The following is a 17,654-nucleotide window of genomic DNA, read 5'->3' on the forward strand; positions in this document are numbered from 1 at the left end:
CATTTCAGATAACAACATGGCATTTGGCTTTGAACTCCTGAGTACATTCAGTATGGAAGTACGTAACATCAGCTATTTGCTTCAGGCCACAGACAGTCAAACTTGTTGTAAAGCAGCATTTTACTATTGCCTAGCATTTCATGGATTGGAGGATTTATGGGTTACTTAACTCTAGAAACAAAAGTGATATTTATTCTACAGCAGTATAAGGGTAGGTTGGAGGTTGTCTTCTACTAATGGAAAAAGGCTGACCTTGTCTGGGAGCCTGAAGAACCATGTACTTTCCTTATTTCTGTATGACTTTTGGCAGATGATTTCCAATATTGGCATATTAGCTTCCTCATTTCCAGAATTTTAGAAAACGCGTCTGCTTCATGGGAATATGAGGCAAAACTAATTTGAACATGTAAGGTACTCAGTTAACACATTTTCTGTAATTTAAGAACATAAATTACTAGAAACCGTAAGGTAGTAGAAAACAGAATAACTATATATTTTACCTGGAAGCATATAATGGAATTAACGTGTCTGGTTTTTGGTTCATTCTGCAGAATTACTGGGGGGGTGGTGTTCAATCTGCAAAAAAATTGGAGGGGGGGAAGGACATCATGTTCTCATAGTTGGTTTGCAAAATAGTTGGCTTGTTAATTACCGCCACACTGGCAGAAAGAATCTTTAGAATGCAGTTGGTTTTTTTAATTGCTTTTGCAGAAAGATTCTAATTTCAACTTTTTTCTGTTCCTAAATATGTCTCAATAGGTTTCTAAGTTGCTTCCCCTAGAAAAAAATGAACAGTTTAAAACGCTTTATGAAAATTGCAATCTGTTGGTCACTCAAAGTAGAACATCAACTTGGTCAGGACTATTTGTCCCATTTTTCTTTCTGTACCTTAAGGAATTGCATTTAATAGACTGAGATTTACTGCTTTTTGTATTCACAGGACTGTGCTAAAGAATAATGACTTGAGGTCAAGACAAGAATTAACTACTCACCTCACCAATCAGTGGCCTTCCCCAGGAGCTCTGGATGTCAATGCTGTTGCCTTGGACACTCTACTCTATAGAAAGCACAATCAACAATGGGATGAGTAAGTTGAACATTTATTTTGATTCACCTTTAGAGGAACAGGGAAACTCAAAATTATACATTTTCCTTAGCATACTCTGAAATGTGTCCTATTGGAATTACCTGTTAAAATGTACAAGGATCAGCTGGCAGAAAAAATCATTTTCTCTTGCTTACCATAAAAATTTCCTTCCTTTTGATTAATTAAAAAAAAAGGAAATAATTGCTTTAGGGAAAAACAGTGCTTTAGGAAACAAACAAACAAAAAAAAATAGAGTGTTTAAGAGAAGAAAGATTAACTGTCTAGGTTTTTTTTAGAAAACTTTTTAAGGAGAATTGAAGATATCTAGTTAGACCTTTAAATGTGTTACTATTAAATATTACTCGCTTTGCAGAAAAAGTTTTCAAAGTCTGGACCAGCTTTCAGCAGAAGTTAGTCTTTCTCAATCCTCTCTGGAGCCAGGTCACTCACAGGATGGGAAGCAGGACGGAATGAACTTATTAAATGAAGGTACAGAGCCAGTCTAGTGGCTTCATTTTATTTTGTTCTTCATAGCTCTGATCTTCAGTCCCTGTGAGATGTATTTTCAGTGTGAACAAAATATGCGTTGAACAGCATATTTTTCATTGTTATGCAAATTGTTTCAGTTTCCCTAAGGACTATACTTCAAATAAGTTTGGATTAATGAAGATGCCCACCCCACCCCCCCAATAATTATAAGACTTCATGCTGTATTTAAAGCTAAGCTTCAAATATGTTGCATATCTTCCTTCTCCATCACAGAACCAGAGGCAGCTCAGCTACAAGGAGGATCTTCTGTCACCTTTCTGCTATAACTAACTCAAATCTTTTGAGTTCTTTAAGTTTGCTTTTTTGTCTCTTAAAAGAAAGATTAATTTGCAACTACCACTGTCATTCTTACATCTTGCATTCAACATTTATCTGTGGAGACGCAGCCTGACAGTGTTTCTGTTAAAATAGAGGGAGGAACATGACATGAACCATGCTAGTATATAAACGTAATACACACCCACCCCACCCCCTTTCAAAATCTGTACTTTTATCAAAGTTTAGCTGCTCCATCTTGTGGGCAATTGCGAAAAGCAGAAAAATGCAGAAGACTTCTGAAATAGTAGTGTTTTGGGTACAGAACATAAATTGCTATAAAAAATCCTTTTTGTATCTCATCAAATGTTAACTTTAAACAGACTTGACAATACAGAGCCTTAGTGGTTCATACCTGTAAAATTTCTCGTTTTTAAAAATCACGGATGTAAAATTTAGAACTTTTTTAAAAACTGTAAACAGTCTTAAAATCTGAATTATTTCAAGTTAGCTTAGAGAAAGTAAAATAGAATCAGCATGGCTATTATGAAGCAAGTTCTTGTGCAGATCTACTTTCAAATGATTAATATTGCAAAAAAACAGTTGAAGTTATGCTTTGTTTTATCTTCTGTAACTTAAGGTGTGGCAAAACCACTGATAATAATAGTTTAGGTTTTGATTTCAAGACTCTGTCTTTAAAGGTAGCATGACATCTTACTTCTAAATTACTGAGGTTCATCAGTATCTAAGCTTTAATATAATTTTGTAAGACACAGCATGTGATCCTGCTGTTCAAATACCTCTGGTCTAACTCTCAGTATGGCAGTTTTAATTAAAAGATTAGTAGTAAACGTTCACATTATTATTAAGCCCACTCATGTAGTCACATTTTTGGCTTCACACTTGTTGAAATCAAGGGCTGTGCCCAGACAGTGTTACGCTACTCTCTGTGTATTTTATGTCCTCAAATTGAATGTAGCCTTTAAAAGGTAGTTTTTATGGGAATAAAGATTTTTCTAAAAGTGAAGACTTTTTAAAAAGAGCTAATCTAATTCATTATTTAGGGAAAGCTATTCAGTCACTTGAAAAAAGCTCAGTAGAGGTGAGACCTAAAATTTACTGGAAACTGCTAATAAGAACCATAGATGATGCAAGAAAACTACATCTCATTTTTTTTTCATAACTGATTGTTGGGCAGGGTGCGGTTTGGGTTGTTTGGTTTTTTTCTTGCATCCTTCTCATGAGAATAAAACTCTTCTGTCAGGAACAGGACACACAATTTTAAGAAATGCTACTTTATAGATGTGATTTTAAAAAATTCTGATAGACTGGCTTATCAATAAAATCTTTTGCCTGTGGCCTTTTAAAGTTGATTTTAATCTCTAGTTTAAGGTGATCCTTTCTATTCCGCAGGTGAGCCAGGAGGATGAAATAGGGAGATGCTGCTAGATCAAATTCTTTATAATGTAATTTATTAGCAGAGTTGGCACAAAATAACTTGAACGGATATTCTGAGAAGGGAAGACATAAAATAAATGGGAAAATTGTCTAACGCAGTCTTATACGTATAGGTACATTTCACGTTAACTGTCAAGTGTATTTGGATGACAGGGCAAATGCTTGCACTGCCACTCTTGCACTGTAGGGCTTTCTCTAGTACTTCAAATTACCAAGGTTTAAAAAACGAAACGTGTTTATTTTTGAAGAAATATATCCTGATTCCAGTTAATTCTGCTCCTTTCTGAGGGATTCAAAATTGGATCTCTGGTACTGACGTTGTATTAGTAACATCACTTCTATTTATATATAATGTACTCAACTAAAACCAGTGCTTGCATTGGTAACTTCTGTTCTCCATGTACTCAGTGGAGCCTCTGCATCTCCCTCTGTAGGAAACTGACTACAGCCCAGCCTGTAATGCACAGGTAGGGATCTGTTTACCACCCGGACAGGGAAGGTATAGCATAAATTACATGTCTTCCTAACTGCATTTATGAAGTATGTGTGTGCTGAAGCAGTGATATGTAATTCATAATAGTGTAGATGAAACAGTTTTTCTATTCCCTCATTTTTTTGTGGTTAGGTCATCTTGTGCTGTAAAAATGATTAGCTTAATTCTTGTTTTTCTTAACAGGGAAGGAAGACACTCCATCGTTGCTTGGTCTTTGTGGCTCTCTTACTTCAGTAGCAAGCTACAAATCTCTCACAAGTCTGAAATCAAGTGAATATCTTGCAAGTCCCACAACAGAGATGACAAGTCCAGGTTTAACACCATCTTGAGATGCACACAAGAAGGAAGAGCTTTGTGTTGTATGCATTTGGTTTATGTTCCATAAAATGACTTGCAATGAAGACTGCTAGTTCTAAGTTAAAAAATAAGCTCCTTTATTTTTTCTTGTCATGGTTACCTGTTTAAAAACTCACAAATTCTGTCAGTTTTTATTCAAATTTTTTCCCCCCAGATGACTTTTCAGATTTTCTATTTTAGTCTTGAATTATTTAAAGCTCTTGGTCAGGTACAGGACATACAATCTGATGCTTATGACTGTTTTTTAAAATGAAACAGTTGGAAATCAGTCCCCTACTTAACTGCCATGACGTTTGTTTCTCCTTGCAATGGCCTGGCCCTACTCTAGCCACGGTGCTTCTCTGCAGTGCTTTAAATATCTATCAACTCTTGCAGAACAGACAGGGAATCCTTAATGCCAGTCTTTGTAGGCAAATAAATATTTTGCCTAAAAATCCAGCTTTTCATCTGTGTATGTTGCGTAGGACCTCAAGTAGTACATTTAACCTATCAACAGCTCTTCTCAAGTTGACTCAATGTTAAATTTTGCATTCCTGCTAGTATCATGGCACTTGGGAAATGTCTGAATTGCACTGAAGAATCACACTGAAACACTCTTGCTAATTCTTGTAGTTGCATGTGAATAACAAATGTAAGTTGGTCATCTAAGTCAAGCATTCTTAGCAACCTGTAAATGTTGAGGAAACTCACTGAATGCTTTTGAGTTACAGATAATCAAACATTATGCGAGAAATTTCTTGGTTTATTGGCCTAGCTGGAAAGGTGGAGACTAAGGATGGTGGGGTTAGCACCTTGGGAACTTTGGATTGTGTGTTTATTGGCAAGATCCCAAGGAGAGTGAAAAAGGGGAAACAAAGACAATGTAATGACAGTATTCTCATGTTAAAGATTTTTCTCATTCCGGTAGTAGTGCGATAGGTATTTTTCTCTATTAGGTAATACGGCAGAACTTATTTAAGTCAGTTTTCTCAAATTACTTGCCATTGATTTAAATTACTGATAGGAAAAAAAAAAAAAAAAGACATTTTTTAAATGAAACTAACTTTCCAGATTACCCTACAAAGTTTGCAAATTAATTTTTGAATTGCAAACTATATTCTTAATTCTTTGTAAGATACAATTTTGCTAATCAAGGTAATGCTTATCAGTATGATTAGTAACTTTTTAAACAAAACTTAAATGCATGTAAGTACGTTGTATTTATAAGTGCTAGGGAAAATGCTTTTTTGTGCCAAAGAAGTTTCATAAATTGTTTACATGAGTAGCTGCAATACAAGAGAGATTTTTAATTATTGCTTACTCTTAGGTGTTTACAGTATGTCACTACACTCTGTACAGTTTTAGTTGATTTGCCTCTTGTAATGGTACCTTGGCACTACTACTACAATCTGGTCATCATAGGGTGGGCTTGAAAGGAAGAGGATTCATTCTTACCTTTACTAAAAACTACAGGAAATGTTTAGCCTTTGTAAGTATGAGGCTACGCACCTCTGGAACGGTACACACTGTTGGATTTAGCTGGAGGAGGTTCAAGACACCTCTCCTCAACTCTCTAGTCCACAGTGCTGGAGGTTACTGCATCCATGGCAGGATAGACAACTACTGATGCCATTTTAATGCAGATTTTTAAAGCAGCTTAGCAAAATCCACCAGACCTTGTCTTTCAAGCCCTCATGTACCCACCCAATTTATTTCCCTGTGATAAACTCTGACCATTAAATCCTTTCATACACTGTCAGAATGTCCATTACTTCATGTAACTGGGCTTTTTTGTTCTCACATTAAACACCTGTTCTCTCATGGCAGTTGAGTAACATTATTAAATACTAATTTGTAAACTAGAGATGCATTTTTACTACACGTACGTGAGGGAATCCAGATTCCACAAGTTAACGTTCTGCATCAAGGTACAGTGATTTAATTGGTCTTGTTTGCTGTTAAACACTTCTACATCCCACTACATCAGTATTTTGGAGGGGGCTAGAATCATGATCTTCAGTCATGTTCGCTGATGGCTCTTTTCTTGGAGCTACTGGTGTGAAATTCATGTGTCATTTAACTGAAGTCTTTTATGTAGTCTGACACCACTGTGAGTTCCTGGGTGTCATTTTGTGCATGGGAAATCAGTTATGTGTGTCCTTCTCAGTTCTAAACATTAATCATTTTTCAAAAAAATTGAAAAAATGCCAAAACTGTATGTTTTGTTGCCTTGACGTTCCATAAATGTTGCATGTAAATTAAACATTTTGTATCATCGCTAATTACTGGGTTTTGTCTCTATTTTAATCATACAGGATAAAATAAGACCATTTGGCAAATTACAGTATTACTGAACTTGTAGCAAATTCTTTTCTTGCAAAACAGGGAGACTTTGTTTTTGTTGCTGTATTTCATTCAATGGGGTCCAAAATCTGCTGTTACTACTTTCTTTCTCTTAGGCCTTATTTTGAGGTTGTAGTGTAAAATTACTTTGAAAATCACAACGGGGGAACAGTGTCAAATATCTCCTATGGCAGTACCTCTTGCCTGCACCGTATGCTGTAACTTTGTACCTCATGATGAATTTTCACCAAGGACAAACACATGCTGGGATACCTCCATAGCCGAATAGGACTGAAATCCATTTCTTGGGTAAAGCACACCCGAAAGTTGGTGTCTTAATGACCTGACTACTGAGTTGCTTTTGTACCAGCACACCCCCTCATTAAAATACGCAAAAAATAAAATTCAACCACCTTATTGAAAATGCATGAAAGAAGGGATGTAGTGAGGGTAGTTAAAAAATAATTTTTAAAAAAACCATACAGAGGAAGCTCTGATGGAGTAAGTCAAGTACCTATGGGCAAGGGAGACGCTGCAACTCGTCATACCACGTGTGTGCAACACACCATAGCAGACAAGGCTGCATCTACAGTAGTAAACTAAATGTGCTCTTGCCTTCAGATAGATACACGCCTGAGTCAAACTGGCATGGAACCACCTGTGTTCATGCCAGCAAGCTTGGCCTTCAAAGCCAGGTGGTCCCATACAAACTGTGTACGGGGAATGCTGCCCGGCAGGCAGCCTGGCCCTGCCTTGGAGCTTTGTGACAGTGACAGCTTGCACCTCCCAAAAACCTGCGAGGGAGCGTTCCTCCAGAACACCTGTACAGGCAGTTGTCTTCAGTGCCCGGGTGTGCTTTAATTTCTTAGAGTATTACCTTAAACCAAAAAGCCAGTGCAGCACCTATCAATGTATTCACCATGCTCTCTGCGTTTCTAATGAGCACGATTTACTACTTCCAGTTTGACCTAAAGCAGTTTTCATTTTAAATAAACCTGAGAAGAAGCCAAAGGCTATTTTATAATATGCATTTACACAAAATATAGAGCTGCAAGTAACAAACATGCACAGAATTAAACGTATTAAGTAAGAATAAATAAGTGTTTATTGAATTCATTCTGTATCAGCCTCCTTACGGAGGAATAATCGTATCATACAATTGGAAGCCCAAAACATTTTCTAAACTTCATTTTAAATACCCAACAAAAATCTTTAGTCAAACTGAAAATTAACACAGTGGCAGTGATTATTCTTCATTGCTCTGTCCAGCCTCAGTTTTTTTCCCTTTTAATCATCACTGAAGAACAGTCAGAGCACCTCCCCCCCTTCTCCTTTCTTTCCTTTTTTCTGTCTTGCTGCAAGAGAAGTCACAAAGTCTTCAATGATAGTTTAAGGGTCATGTGTATTTTCTTAGTCTTAAGGAAAAAAAAAAGTGAATTTATCCTTTGTGAAACAGGTAAAAATAAAGTTGTATTTAGTTACCAAATGTAATGGCAGAAATTCACTGGAATTCTAGAAAATGCCTTGACAGATTCAAATTTGGCACAATATATTTCACCATGTATTTTGACTTCACACAAACGGATGAAGGAGAATTAAGGACGTTGGTTCATTTTTTCATTTAAATGAGAAAAGAAAGACTTTCCGTATTCATATGTACTGATCATGATGGCACAAGCAGGAGCAACTTTAAACAGCCGTGGAATAATACCTGCCCAGAAGAGAAAGGAAAGTATTCACTATCATTTGTTTCCAGACTGAAGCGCTGTAGTACCATGTAGTGGTCACGGTATATTGCTACCATAGTATATCAGTGTAGAACTGGGATTCTACCTGTCCACATTCCTCAAAATACTGAAATTACTGACTGTAGGTATTACCACTGTAATAACCTTATGCACCCACCTATGCCATCCTGTGTGGCCTGCCTGCCTCAAGTCCATCGTGTCTCTGCCCCTTCTGTCCCTCCACAGAGGTGGAGGACCTTGACCTGCGGGGCCACTCTGCTCCAGCGCAGAAGAGGTGGCCCTGGGGGCAGGCTGTGTGTCCTCCCCTGTCAGTGCAAACTTGCTGCTCATGTGGGACAAGCAGAGGCTTGTGACCTCTCAAGTGGGACAACAAGAGGTTCAGGAAGCTCTGAATCCTGAAATGAATAAAGTTAGGGAGGAAAGGGCTTGAGTACCGTGCTGGGCTGTACCCTCTGCCATAGGTACGTGTCTCGGCCCTTCAAGCCAACTGTTAAGTAAAAAGCGTGATTCCCCTGCTACTGTCTCCTAAGACCTACAGCACCTTTACTAAAATGGAAGTATCCTGGTCACATGTATAAACAAGAGAATTTAGGCGTTAAATGTCTCCCATTACAATCAACTGTGATCTTGTCAGTAGAGTTTAGAAAGTGATTCAGCTTACCTAGAGGTAGGAAAAGAGGGCTGAATCCACTTGCCTACACACAGCCATCTACTTCCCCTTGAAATGCAAAGACGTCTGCGTGGAGCTAGTGCAGAAGATGCATGACCTATGGAAAACTTGTGTCCCTTTGGAACAGTAGCAGGAAGCCAGGCAGAATACCTCCAAGTCATCTCACCTGTGTATGGGTGACTGAACTGAGATAGAGGCTGATCAAGAGAACGTCTCTACGCTCCGTTACCCACATGTCAAGACCTAAACGTAGGTATCCTAATAAATGAACTACATTCCACCCAAAATATCTAATAATATTGATATTTTGTAGTGTCATGCATTCTGCTGGCATCGGTGCTCTGAAACATGCAAATCCTGTTGCCCCAGCTCTGTCATCGCTGTACAGCAAGTAAAGCAATTTAATCTCTTTCAGCAAACACAAACAAGTCTTGCAAGTCTTCAACCACCTGTGTAGCCATTCACACAGGGAACCCCAATGAACCAATGCAGTGCTGTCAACACTCGTAAGTATCTTGGGTTTGGAACATCTCTTGCAGTTGTTCATTTAAGTATGAACTACTATAGGCTTTTATCTCAATAACATTTTAATCTCAGTATCTTGTCATTTCCTCCTTAGGCTGCCGGAGTCACACATGACAATACGTGTGCATTACAAAGGACTTCTGTGCATGGCAACAACAGAGTATTGCCCCAGCCATTCAATAGAACAGGACAACAGCAGCCTCACCCATCAGGTAGACGTGCTGAAGACAGAAAGACATGGGAATCTCTTCCCCTACAGCCTGGGAGAAGGGCATGGGGGGAGCTGAACAACAAGTACCGAGCAATTAAGAAAGCTTAGAGAGTTGAGCGTCCTGAGGTGGACACAAAGGAAGTCGAGAGCACTTTGTGACTATGAGCATTTTATATACATTCAAGGTTGACTTTTCAATCTCCAGTTGCCTTACACAGAAAGGAGGATATTCAAAACCAAAACACTTTAAAAACAGTTTAGTTATGAAGCGATACTGTTTTAGTCTGGTGATACCTGGGCTAGTAAATTATTAATAGAACTACCTGAATGTATGTATTCAACAAAGGCAAAGTTTCATCCCCAGGTAAAGATTTGCTTTTATTTAATGAATGACAGTAGTTCTTCACAAAAGGATATGAACAAGTAATTAGAATTCTTGAGGATGTGTAATCAGCTTGAACATTCACACTGTGAATATCCATTTGCACTGTCATGTGAGGCTGGAAACTCTTATTCTCTCAGTTCCTGTCACCTGTGGTGGCAATCCCAGACTGCCTTTGTGCATACTCAGGTTCACAGAGTGGGAAATGCTTGCATCAGCCGAGTTTCCTCCTAATTCCCATTCAGCCATGATACAGGAAAGGGAGAGAAGGTAGACAGTGAGTGCACTTGTGGATGGCAGGTCTCAACTCCATTAACTGATAATAACAGCACAGCATACATGTGCACTCCCAAAATGTAACACAGTAACCTCCATATTCATATTTATTTGTCTATGAATTGTGGATTGAGCAGTGTGAAGCAAAACTTATAAGCATTCACCATGAAATGCATTCTTTGAATGGTGGAAGAATGTTTAGTTATCGGTAGGTTGGAGGACCTAGGAACCTCATACCAAGCCATCATCCAGGAAAAAATACTCTATTTCATTTGATATGGGCTGAAATGACTGCAGACATCTTGCTAAACACTCTGATGTTTATTAAGACAGTCTTGATAATGGTGATGAACCACAGTGAAGCGCAAGTATTTTGGAAGGTAAGATATAAAATATGACTTTCTGTAAGGTACAAAAATAAACTTCTAGAAGAGCTAAAGGAACATACCAGCTTCTTTCTCAAATGTCTCTGTAGTCACCATACTACTGCTCTTGAGCCCATGGATGAAAACTTTCAGCCTCTCCCATTCAAATTAGACCCCAACACCCCAATTCCTCTATGAAATAACGAGGCATAGACAAATCTACTGTAAAAATGCCCTCTATTGAGAACATAAGCATTTCCACTGGAAGTAGACTCGCAAAGAAAGAAGAAATAATGTATTGAGAGATTGAATAGGGACAAATTATATGATGTAGAGTTCTTTGTATCTCAAGAACTCAAGATATCTGCTGTGATGTTTAGTAAGTTGTAGGGATCTACCCTAATATAAAAGAGAAAGAAATGAGAAGAGAAAGAGGGAACTGCAACCGTCGGAAGAATAATAGGCACCTCCCAATGGCGTCTTCAGGATTGCTGACAGAAAGTTCGTAGCTCCATGGAAGAGATGTTAGCAGCTGTGGTCTGATACTGTTACCACTCTAGAGACGGAAGTTTGAGAATGGTCTGGTCTAAGGCTCTGCTTTGCTACAGAGCTGCAATATTGTATTTCTTGAGGGACAGCTGCCATCCACAACATCAAATGACCCAAAATTTGTACAAAAATCTTTAAGAAGTGAAGACTTGATAAATTTTTTATTTCAGTAATGTTCTTACATAAAGGCAAATGTTCTACTAAAACCTGAATTCCTCAGGCACGCTAAGCTTTACAGCCAAGAAGACCTTCCCATTAGGACAGCAATGCTTGTTCCAGCTCCAGCTTGCAGGTTGTCCCAAAAACTACTTGGGCCCACAGTAGTTCACCACAAAGTTCTCCCAGGGAACAGAGACATTCAGTTTAGTTATTGGAGAAGTTCCTGTGCATATGGGGTAAAGAGATTCTGGTAGTTGCAGAGAGGAAATTAAGGTGGGGAGAGCAGCATATAGCTAATCTATCAAAATACTTTTGGTTTTAGTTACCAGATTGGCAACTGGAAACACAAGTTGCATTCTGTGGCTACTTAGGACACAACAGATGAGAATGCAAGAACTCCAGTTTCTGGGAAACCCAATCTGTTCTTCCTCTTTTGCTTGACAGAGCATGCCAAGTAGAAACCTCTGACAGAAGTCTAGCAGGATCCATGATAGCTACTGCCAAATATCTACAAATCTGTGAAAAAATTTCCATGTTGTTCGCCAAGAGAATATTCTGGGATCTGGCTAAATCCACCATGAATTACTGAAAGGACTGGTGATTATCTCAGAAGGGAGTCAATCCTTTTTGGTAACTACAGAAGTGGAACATTCCCTGAAAGATATTAAGAATTAAAAGAAATCTTCTGTTTCAGGATGAGGTAACAGTGAGGAACTTTTGCTCCAATGCTGGAATGTCATTTTTCTTGTCTCATGTCACACTTTCCAGCTCATGAAGCCCCTTTTCTGGCCAGGGCAGTTTGGTCATGCAGTGGAAAAGACACTCATAAGTCTCATGAGGTCTCAGGAGCCTCTATGATCGCTCCTTGATGCCAGAAGGTCCTCTTACAATTGAGCCATAATGATGAAAATAAGGAGGAATAATATTTCCTGCTGAACCTCTCAGGAAAATGGCCAGCTTCATTGCTGGAGGCTTTGAGTTAGTACCAAGAATTAGGTCATATGATTAGGTAGGGCTCACTGGTTTCAGAGAGTTGCCAGGATTTGAAAAAGACACCAGAAGGTATTCCTGGGGGTTTCTTTTCTGCTCTATAAATATGCAGGGTTTAAATGGCCAAGATATCTTATGATGGTCAGGAATACATCTGTGCTGGTCAGCAGTAGAAATAACTACTGCACATAGTTCAGGGCTAAAAAGTGATCTTTGCCAAAGCTATCAAAAAGACTAAAAGACGGTCTTTAAGACAGCCTGTGCAAGAAGAAAAATAAAATACATCAAGGAATTACACAGCTAAATGGGGTCTTAACAGTGACATTCTGTCTTACTGAATGGCTCAGAGGAACTGAAACAGCACCAGCTACATACTAAACTATGTACTGATGTGCTGAACACTGGACACAGCAGGGCAGCAATGGCCCCTCAATAGGTTCAGTGAGGGTAAGAAAGTCATGTAAGATGTGTACACTTGTGTGAGTACACGTGAGATAATGTACATGTAAAATTTAAAAACTCTTTGATTCATTCAGAACTCATAAAATTGTCAAGATCGTGTTTCTCCATCTGTTTAAACATAAAAATTTAACCAAGATTTTAAATAATGTTTCTAGTTTGGTAGAAAATTTAAAGGAAAAAAATCTCGGGGAATAGTTGTTGCATGACCTTGAATGTCCCAAATATTATACAGTATTTGACATAATTAATCCCATCTAGCAAACAAACAAATACTGATGTAATTGCCATATCTTCCAGTCCTCTGTAAAAAACTGCACAGAAGTCCAACTTAAAATGACCGCATCATTGGGTAGATGGGATCTATCCTGGGCCTAGTATTCCACAGGCCAATAACTATTTTATTATGTGAATTCTACTTCAAAATATCTATTCCATACTCAGACTTCTTGGTTTCTCAATAATGCATCTTCTTCGAAGACTAAGAAGGGAGACAGAAAAATACCACTGAAGCTTAAGCTCTGTTTCTGAGACAGAAAGAACCAAAAAAGTTGAGTACAGAAACCAGTATGAGATGAAGAACAAAAATTAGGATGGCTATTCCTAAACATAGGTGCTGCAACAGTACTGACAGTTTGGAAATTTTTAGCACTGGGCTAAAAACTGCATCTAAGAAACCTTCTCACTGTAGAAACACCTCCATACTGTAGCCTCCAAACCTACGATCCATGAAATTTCCTTTGTACCAATTCTTTCTGAAAAACCCAAGCATTACAGTTTAAGAAATCAACAAATTATTTACATTTGAAAAAGACTATTTCCTGAACTGAACTTTTTCCCACTGTTTTTAATTGCCAATACAGCTGTTTTTGTCAAGCCAAATCCCTCTATTTTTTAAATTAATCGTGTCCATCTTGGACAGCTGTAGCTTAGTAACTTGTGAAGAGATTACCAAAATTCTCTCTGTATGTATGCATGTCTGTTGCTTTATATATAAACTATTCCATAACTGAGAGTGTTCACAGAATGGAAATATTACGTAATTTATGCATGTTAACATCTATAATCACTTGTTACTGATTAAAAAACTTTCTCTCTAATCTGAGTTTTTTTAGAAAGATGTCAAAAGATTTACCAGCAAATAATCCAGTAATCCCATTTTTAGCGACAATTTTCCTCATTACTGCCCAGGTTGACGTACAGTCCCTCTGTGGAACTCAATATAGTACAAGAAAACAGTGAATGAAGCAATATATACAATGTCACAGAAAAATATTTTTAGAAATCAGAGACAGTCACTTCAGATGTAATTATTAGGTTTAATTAATTTTATGTTAATTTTATCCATACTATTTATACAGGATGTTAAATTCATACAGTATGCAAATTCATACGATACTCAAGTTAAACCAGCATGACATGGGAAAACCTGTAGTAATGCCTGGAGTAAGATATACAAACAGAGACAATATCCCTTACTAGAGTACCTGATATAGTTGAAAAAAGTAATCTAGCTTTCAAATGAGCCAGTCCCTCTCCATGTCACTTTATACATGCAGGTAAAAGATCGTCACAATTCAGGTTTTTAACCAAGAACTTGCCTTTATGGTAAACTGAATCTAAAGGTAAGTTTTGAGAATTGATATAATAAGAATGACTCATAATAATGAATATAATAATTAAGCTAGGACACTACACCTTACATTTAAGTTTACAAAAATCAAATCCCCCCTAAATTTATAAGTTAGTTCAAAAAAGTATAGGTCTATGAGAAGTGGATCGCAGTCCCTCATAGAGCTAAATAACATACCATAAGCAACCTAACTGCAGCAGCATCAAGCAGCAATCTGCATTGCAGACATATGCAACTGTTTTAAACAGATGAATTTTTTTGTGCTATTTCACTCTGCACATGCTGTTTTCATTGATCCATAATATGAAAGTGGCTAAGGATTTTTTTTCTAGATGAAAGTTAAAACAGTTTCATAGAACACATTCAGCAGGAACATGCCACAGCACCTGGAAGCAGCAAAATATTTTTGCAGCCACAAAGAGACCATATGTAGATGCATAGTCAGTGTCCAACTCTAACAGCAACTGGATTTGGAAAGAAGTAAACTAGTACAAATGATAGATAACCATAATGAAATTTTAAATATATATTAATCTAGTTAATATCAGTCTAATAAATATATGGCAGCTTCCTGTGATTCAAAGTGGTGTTAGCAATGAATTCTTACATTCATCAGCACAAGGGAAGAATTGAAACACAGTAACTATTTATATTTAAAGCTTTTTTGATCTTTGTCTGTTCTGCAAGGAAACATAAATATGTGTTTTCAAGAATTATACCAGAAAAAAAATAATTTACCTGAGAGAATGAAACCTTGTGCCAAAAAGTGAGCACTAAGTTTTTATAACACCTTTCTGAACTAGGGCCTTCAAATCAGTTTCTAAGCAGAAACTGTTTGGGTACTCAGCCTTTTTACTGGTCTGTAATCTTAAAGCCATGATCTAACATTTAAGTTAATGAAAGTTCCTCACTGGTCCAGGTCCCAAGCAATGGAAAAAAAAAAAAGTTTTTAGATACAATGTGAATCTGTATAAAATACAGTGGTGCTCTACTGAACACAGAACAAAAAAGAAACTTCCTTCCTCTTTCATCCTTTAAAGCTGTTACGATATTCACTAATATGCCCTCAAAAATAATTTCTTTGAAATCACACAAAAAGAAGGTAAAAAATACACAGCCTGAGCACAGTGCTTTCTCTCTTTAGCCCAATATTTAACAAAAGAAGAATATCATTATGAAGGAGCAAGTGGTAGTGCATGTGCAAACATTTTAGCATGCTATTTTTATCAGCTCAAAAGTCTTTTTCAATAGATCACTGTTCACCTGAATGTTTTATAAGACATCGAATTTTTGCCTATTTAAATATAACTTACTTAAATGTATGCAAATTTGCAATTGGCCTGCCTAAATGTAATAGCTCTGGATTTTTTGTTTATATTTTATACCATCTTATTAAGCTAAATGGTACTGAACTCACACCTTTTCCCTCCTCCATGCCATTAATGAAATACTGTGTTTATTCTAGGAGACAAAAAATATCCTATGAGATGTTACAATCTGGAGAAGAAAAAAGGCCTTAGTGATAGAATTTTTAGATAAACTTTAGAAGAAGAGACAAATATTTAAAATTCCTACCAAAAGTCTATGTACTCAAACACTAGGTTTTCTTTTTCCAAACATTGTGGGTATTTTTTTCTCCTTACCAGCAACTTACTTTTTAAGGTCTCACTCTCCCAAAGTTCAGTCTGCCTATGTGTTTTCACTACATCAAATGGCAGAGTTATGACAGCTGCAATCTATCAGGAAAAGAAAACAGTTTTAATGTTAGAGCACAAACAATTAAAACTTATTAAATGTTTTAAATTAAATGCACACAGTTTAAAACTAGATTTGATATTCCAAGCACCTGATATTATTAAAAGTCTTGTATTTCAGAACACTATAATTTATTCAGATATACCTAATCAGCTTGAGTGCCAGGCCATGTGTATTTAAAGTAGATGCACCCCAAAACATACACCATTTCTGAGAGAATCATATAAACTCATACCTCTTTTAAATAGTTTATTAGTGATAATAATAATGAGTAGTACCAGAAACAAAAATATATACTTACAGAGCCAGATGCTGCTCCTGAAGTAAAAGCAATAAAAAATGTTGGTTCATGTGCACCAAATTCCTTGCACATCCTCTTCTTGAAACGTTCATAATTATACCAATACATTGCTATGGTTACAAAAAAATAAACTTGCATTATAACACATTGGTATGTCAAATACAGAAATTCTTTTACCAATTACAGGTGTGAGAACTCCACTGTGGCAACAGGAGCAAAAAGAAACAAGAGCTGAAAGCAAAATAAAAGTTTTCTCTGTGATGATCCACAGACAGACTGCCTTGTTCCCCTTATCTCCACATTCCAAATTTCTTCATATGATACAAATTAGCCTAATCATTTTGTCATTCCCATAAAGTAACCCCGAGCTTAATACAATCTAACCCAAGTACTACAAAACTTACATAACTGATTTTTTAAAATTCGATTTAACATAAATCAAAATGTAGGCTTTAATTATTTGCTATGTTTTCAGGCATATTTCACACATTTCATAGATCTCACTAATTCTGCAAAAATGTGTTTCATACAAAATGAAAGGTTGCTCAGGACTGCCCCATGCTCTTCTGGGGGACAGAGTGTAAAATTGAATTCTGAGAGAACCAAGAAATACGATTTTGCTCTCTGGAATTACTTAGAGGGGGAATGCCTCTGGGAGGACTGTCAAGGGCAAGTCTGACGAACAACTTTTAGGAATAATATCTGTTTCTGTTTTCGTCTGCTGAACTAAACTGCACTCTTTCTGCACTCTAAGTAAAACTCTAAACTATATGTTACTGGGCTGAATTATAGAGTGATTTCTTGTGGCAGTTGGTCAAATAAATACTGCAAATGATGGCTACATATCCTGAAAGGTAACTGTGCCTCATTCAGCACTGGGTTCTGGAGGTTGTGCCAGCAGAGAAATATCGAAGTATTTTCTTGCCATGAAGACCGCCAGCACATATGCCTGGCCTCCAGCATTTTGCAAAAGTAAATGTAGGCAGTATCTCGGAAGGTATTCTTAGGGTTTGAGGAAAACCTACTATTGAAATGTGCGAAATCCTAATTTAATATAAATTATCTAAATCCAAAACTTTGCTTAAGCACCTGCAGGACTCCTTTCCCTGT

General features: G+C 37.2%; 2 protein-coding genes across 18 annotated transcripts in view; one reads left to right on the plus strand and one right to left on the minus strand.

The window, feature by feature from the left end:
* RUNDC3B (RUN domain containing 3B) overlaps window positions 1–5,243 on the plus strand; it is a 55,053-nt gene extending 49,810 nt beyond the window's left edge. For both annotated transcript variants that reach the window (XM_075492752.1, XM_075492753.1), the window contains 3 exons: window positions 941–1,087; window positions 1,461–1,576; window positions 4,026–5,243. In XM_075492752.1, coding sequence (XP_075348867.1) covers window positions 941–1,087; window positions 1,461–1,576; window positions 4,026–4,171 — 409 coding nt within the window. In that variant the 3' untranslated portion in view covers window positions 4,172–5,243. The remainder of the gene's footprint in view (window positions 1–940; window positions 1,088–1,460; window positions 1,577–4,025) is intronic.
* SLC25A40 (solute carrier family 25 member 40) overlaps window positions 1,013–17,654 on the minus strand; it is a 29,509-nt gene continuing 12,867 nt past the window's right edge. For 5 of the 16 annotated variants that reach the window (XM_075492757.1, XM_075492755.1, XM_075492759.1 and 2 more), the window contains 4 exons: window positions 16,545–16,654; window positions 16,143–16,224; window positions 13,991–14,071; window positions 8,303–10,287 (listed from right to left, as the gene is read on the minus strand). In XM_075492757.1, the coding sequence (XP_075348872.1) occupies window positions 10,166–10,287; window positions 13,991–14,071; window positions 16,143–16,224; window positions 16,545–16,654 (395 nt within the window). In that variant the 3' untranslated portion in view covers window positions 8,303–10,165. Of the gene's footprint in view, window positions 1,058–7,678; window positions 8,233–8,302; window positions 10,288–11,409; window positions 11,630–13,984; window positions 14,072–16,131; window positions 16,225–16,544; window positions 16,655–17,654 lie in introns of those variants that run through there. The other 11 variants (XM_075492760.1, XM_075492768.1, XM_075492764.1 and 8 more) reach the window with 11 other exon arrangements.

This window comes from Mycteria americana, chromosome 2, assembly GCF_035582795.1.
Source record: "Mycteria americana isolate JAX WOST 10 ecotype Jacksonville Zoo and Gardens chromosome 2, USCA_MyAme_1.0, whole genome shotgun sequence".
Lineage (NCBI taxonomy): Eukaryota > Metazoa > Chordata > Aves > Ciconiiformes > Ciconiidae > Mycteria > Mycteria americana.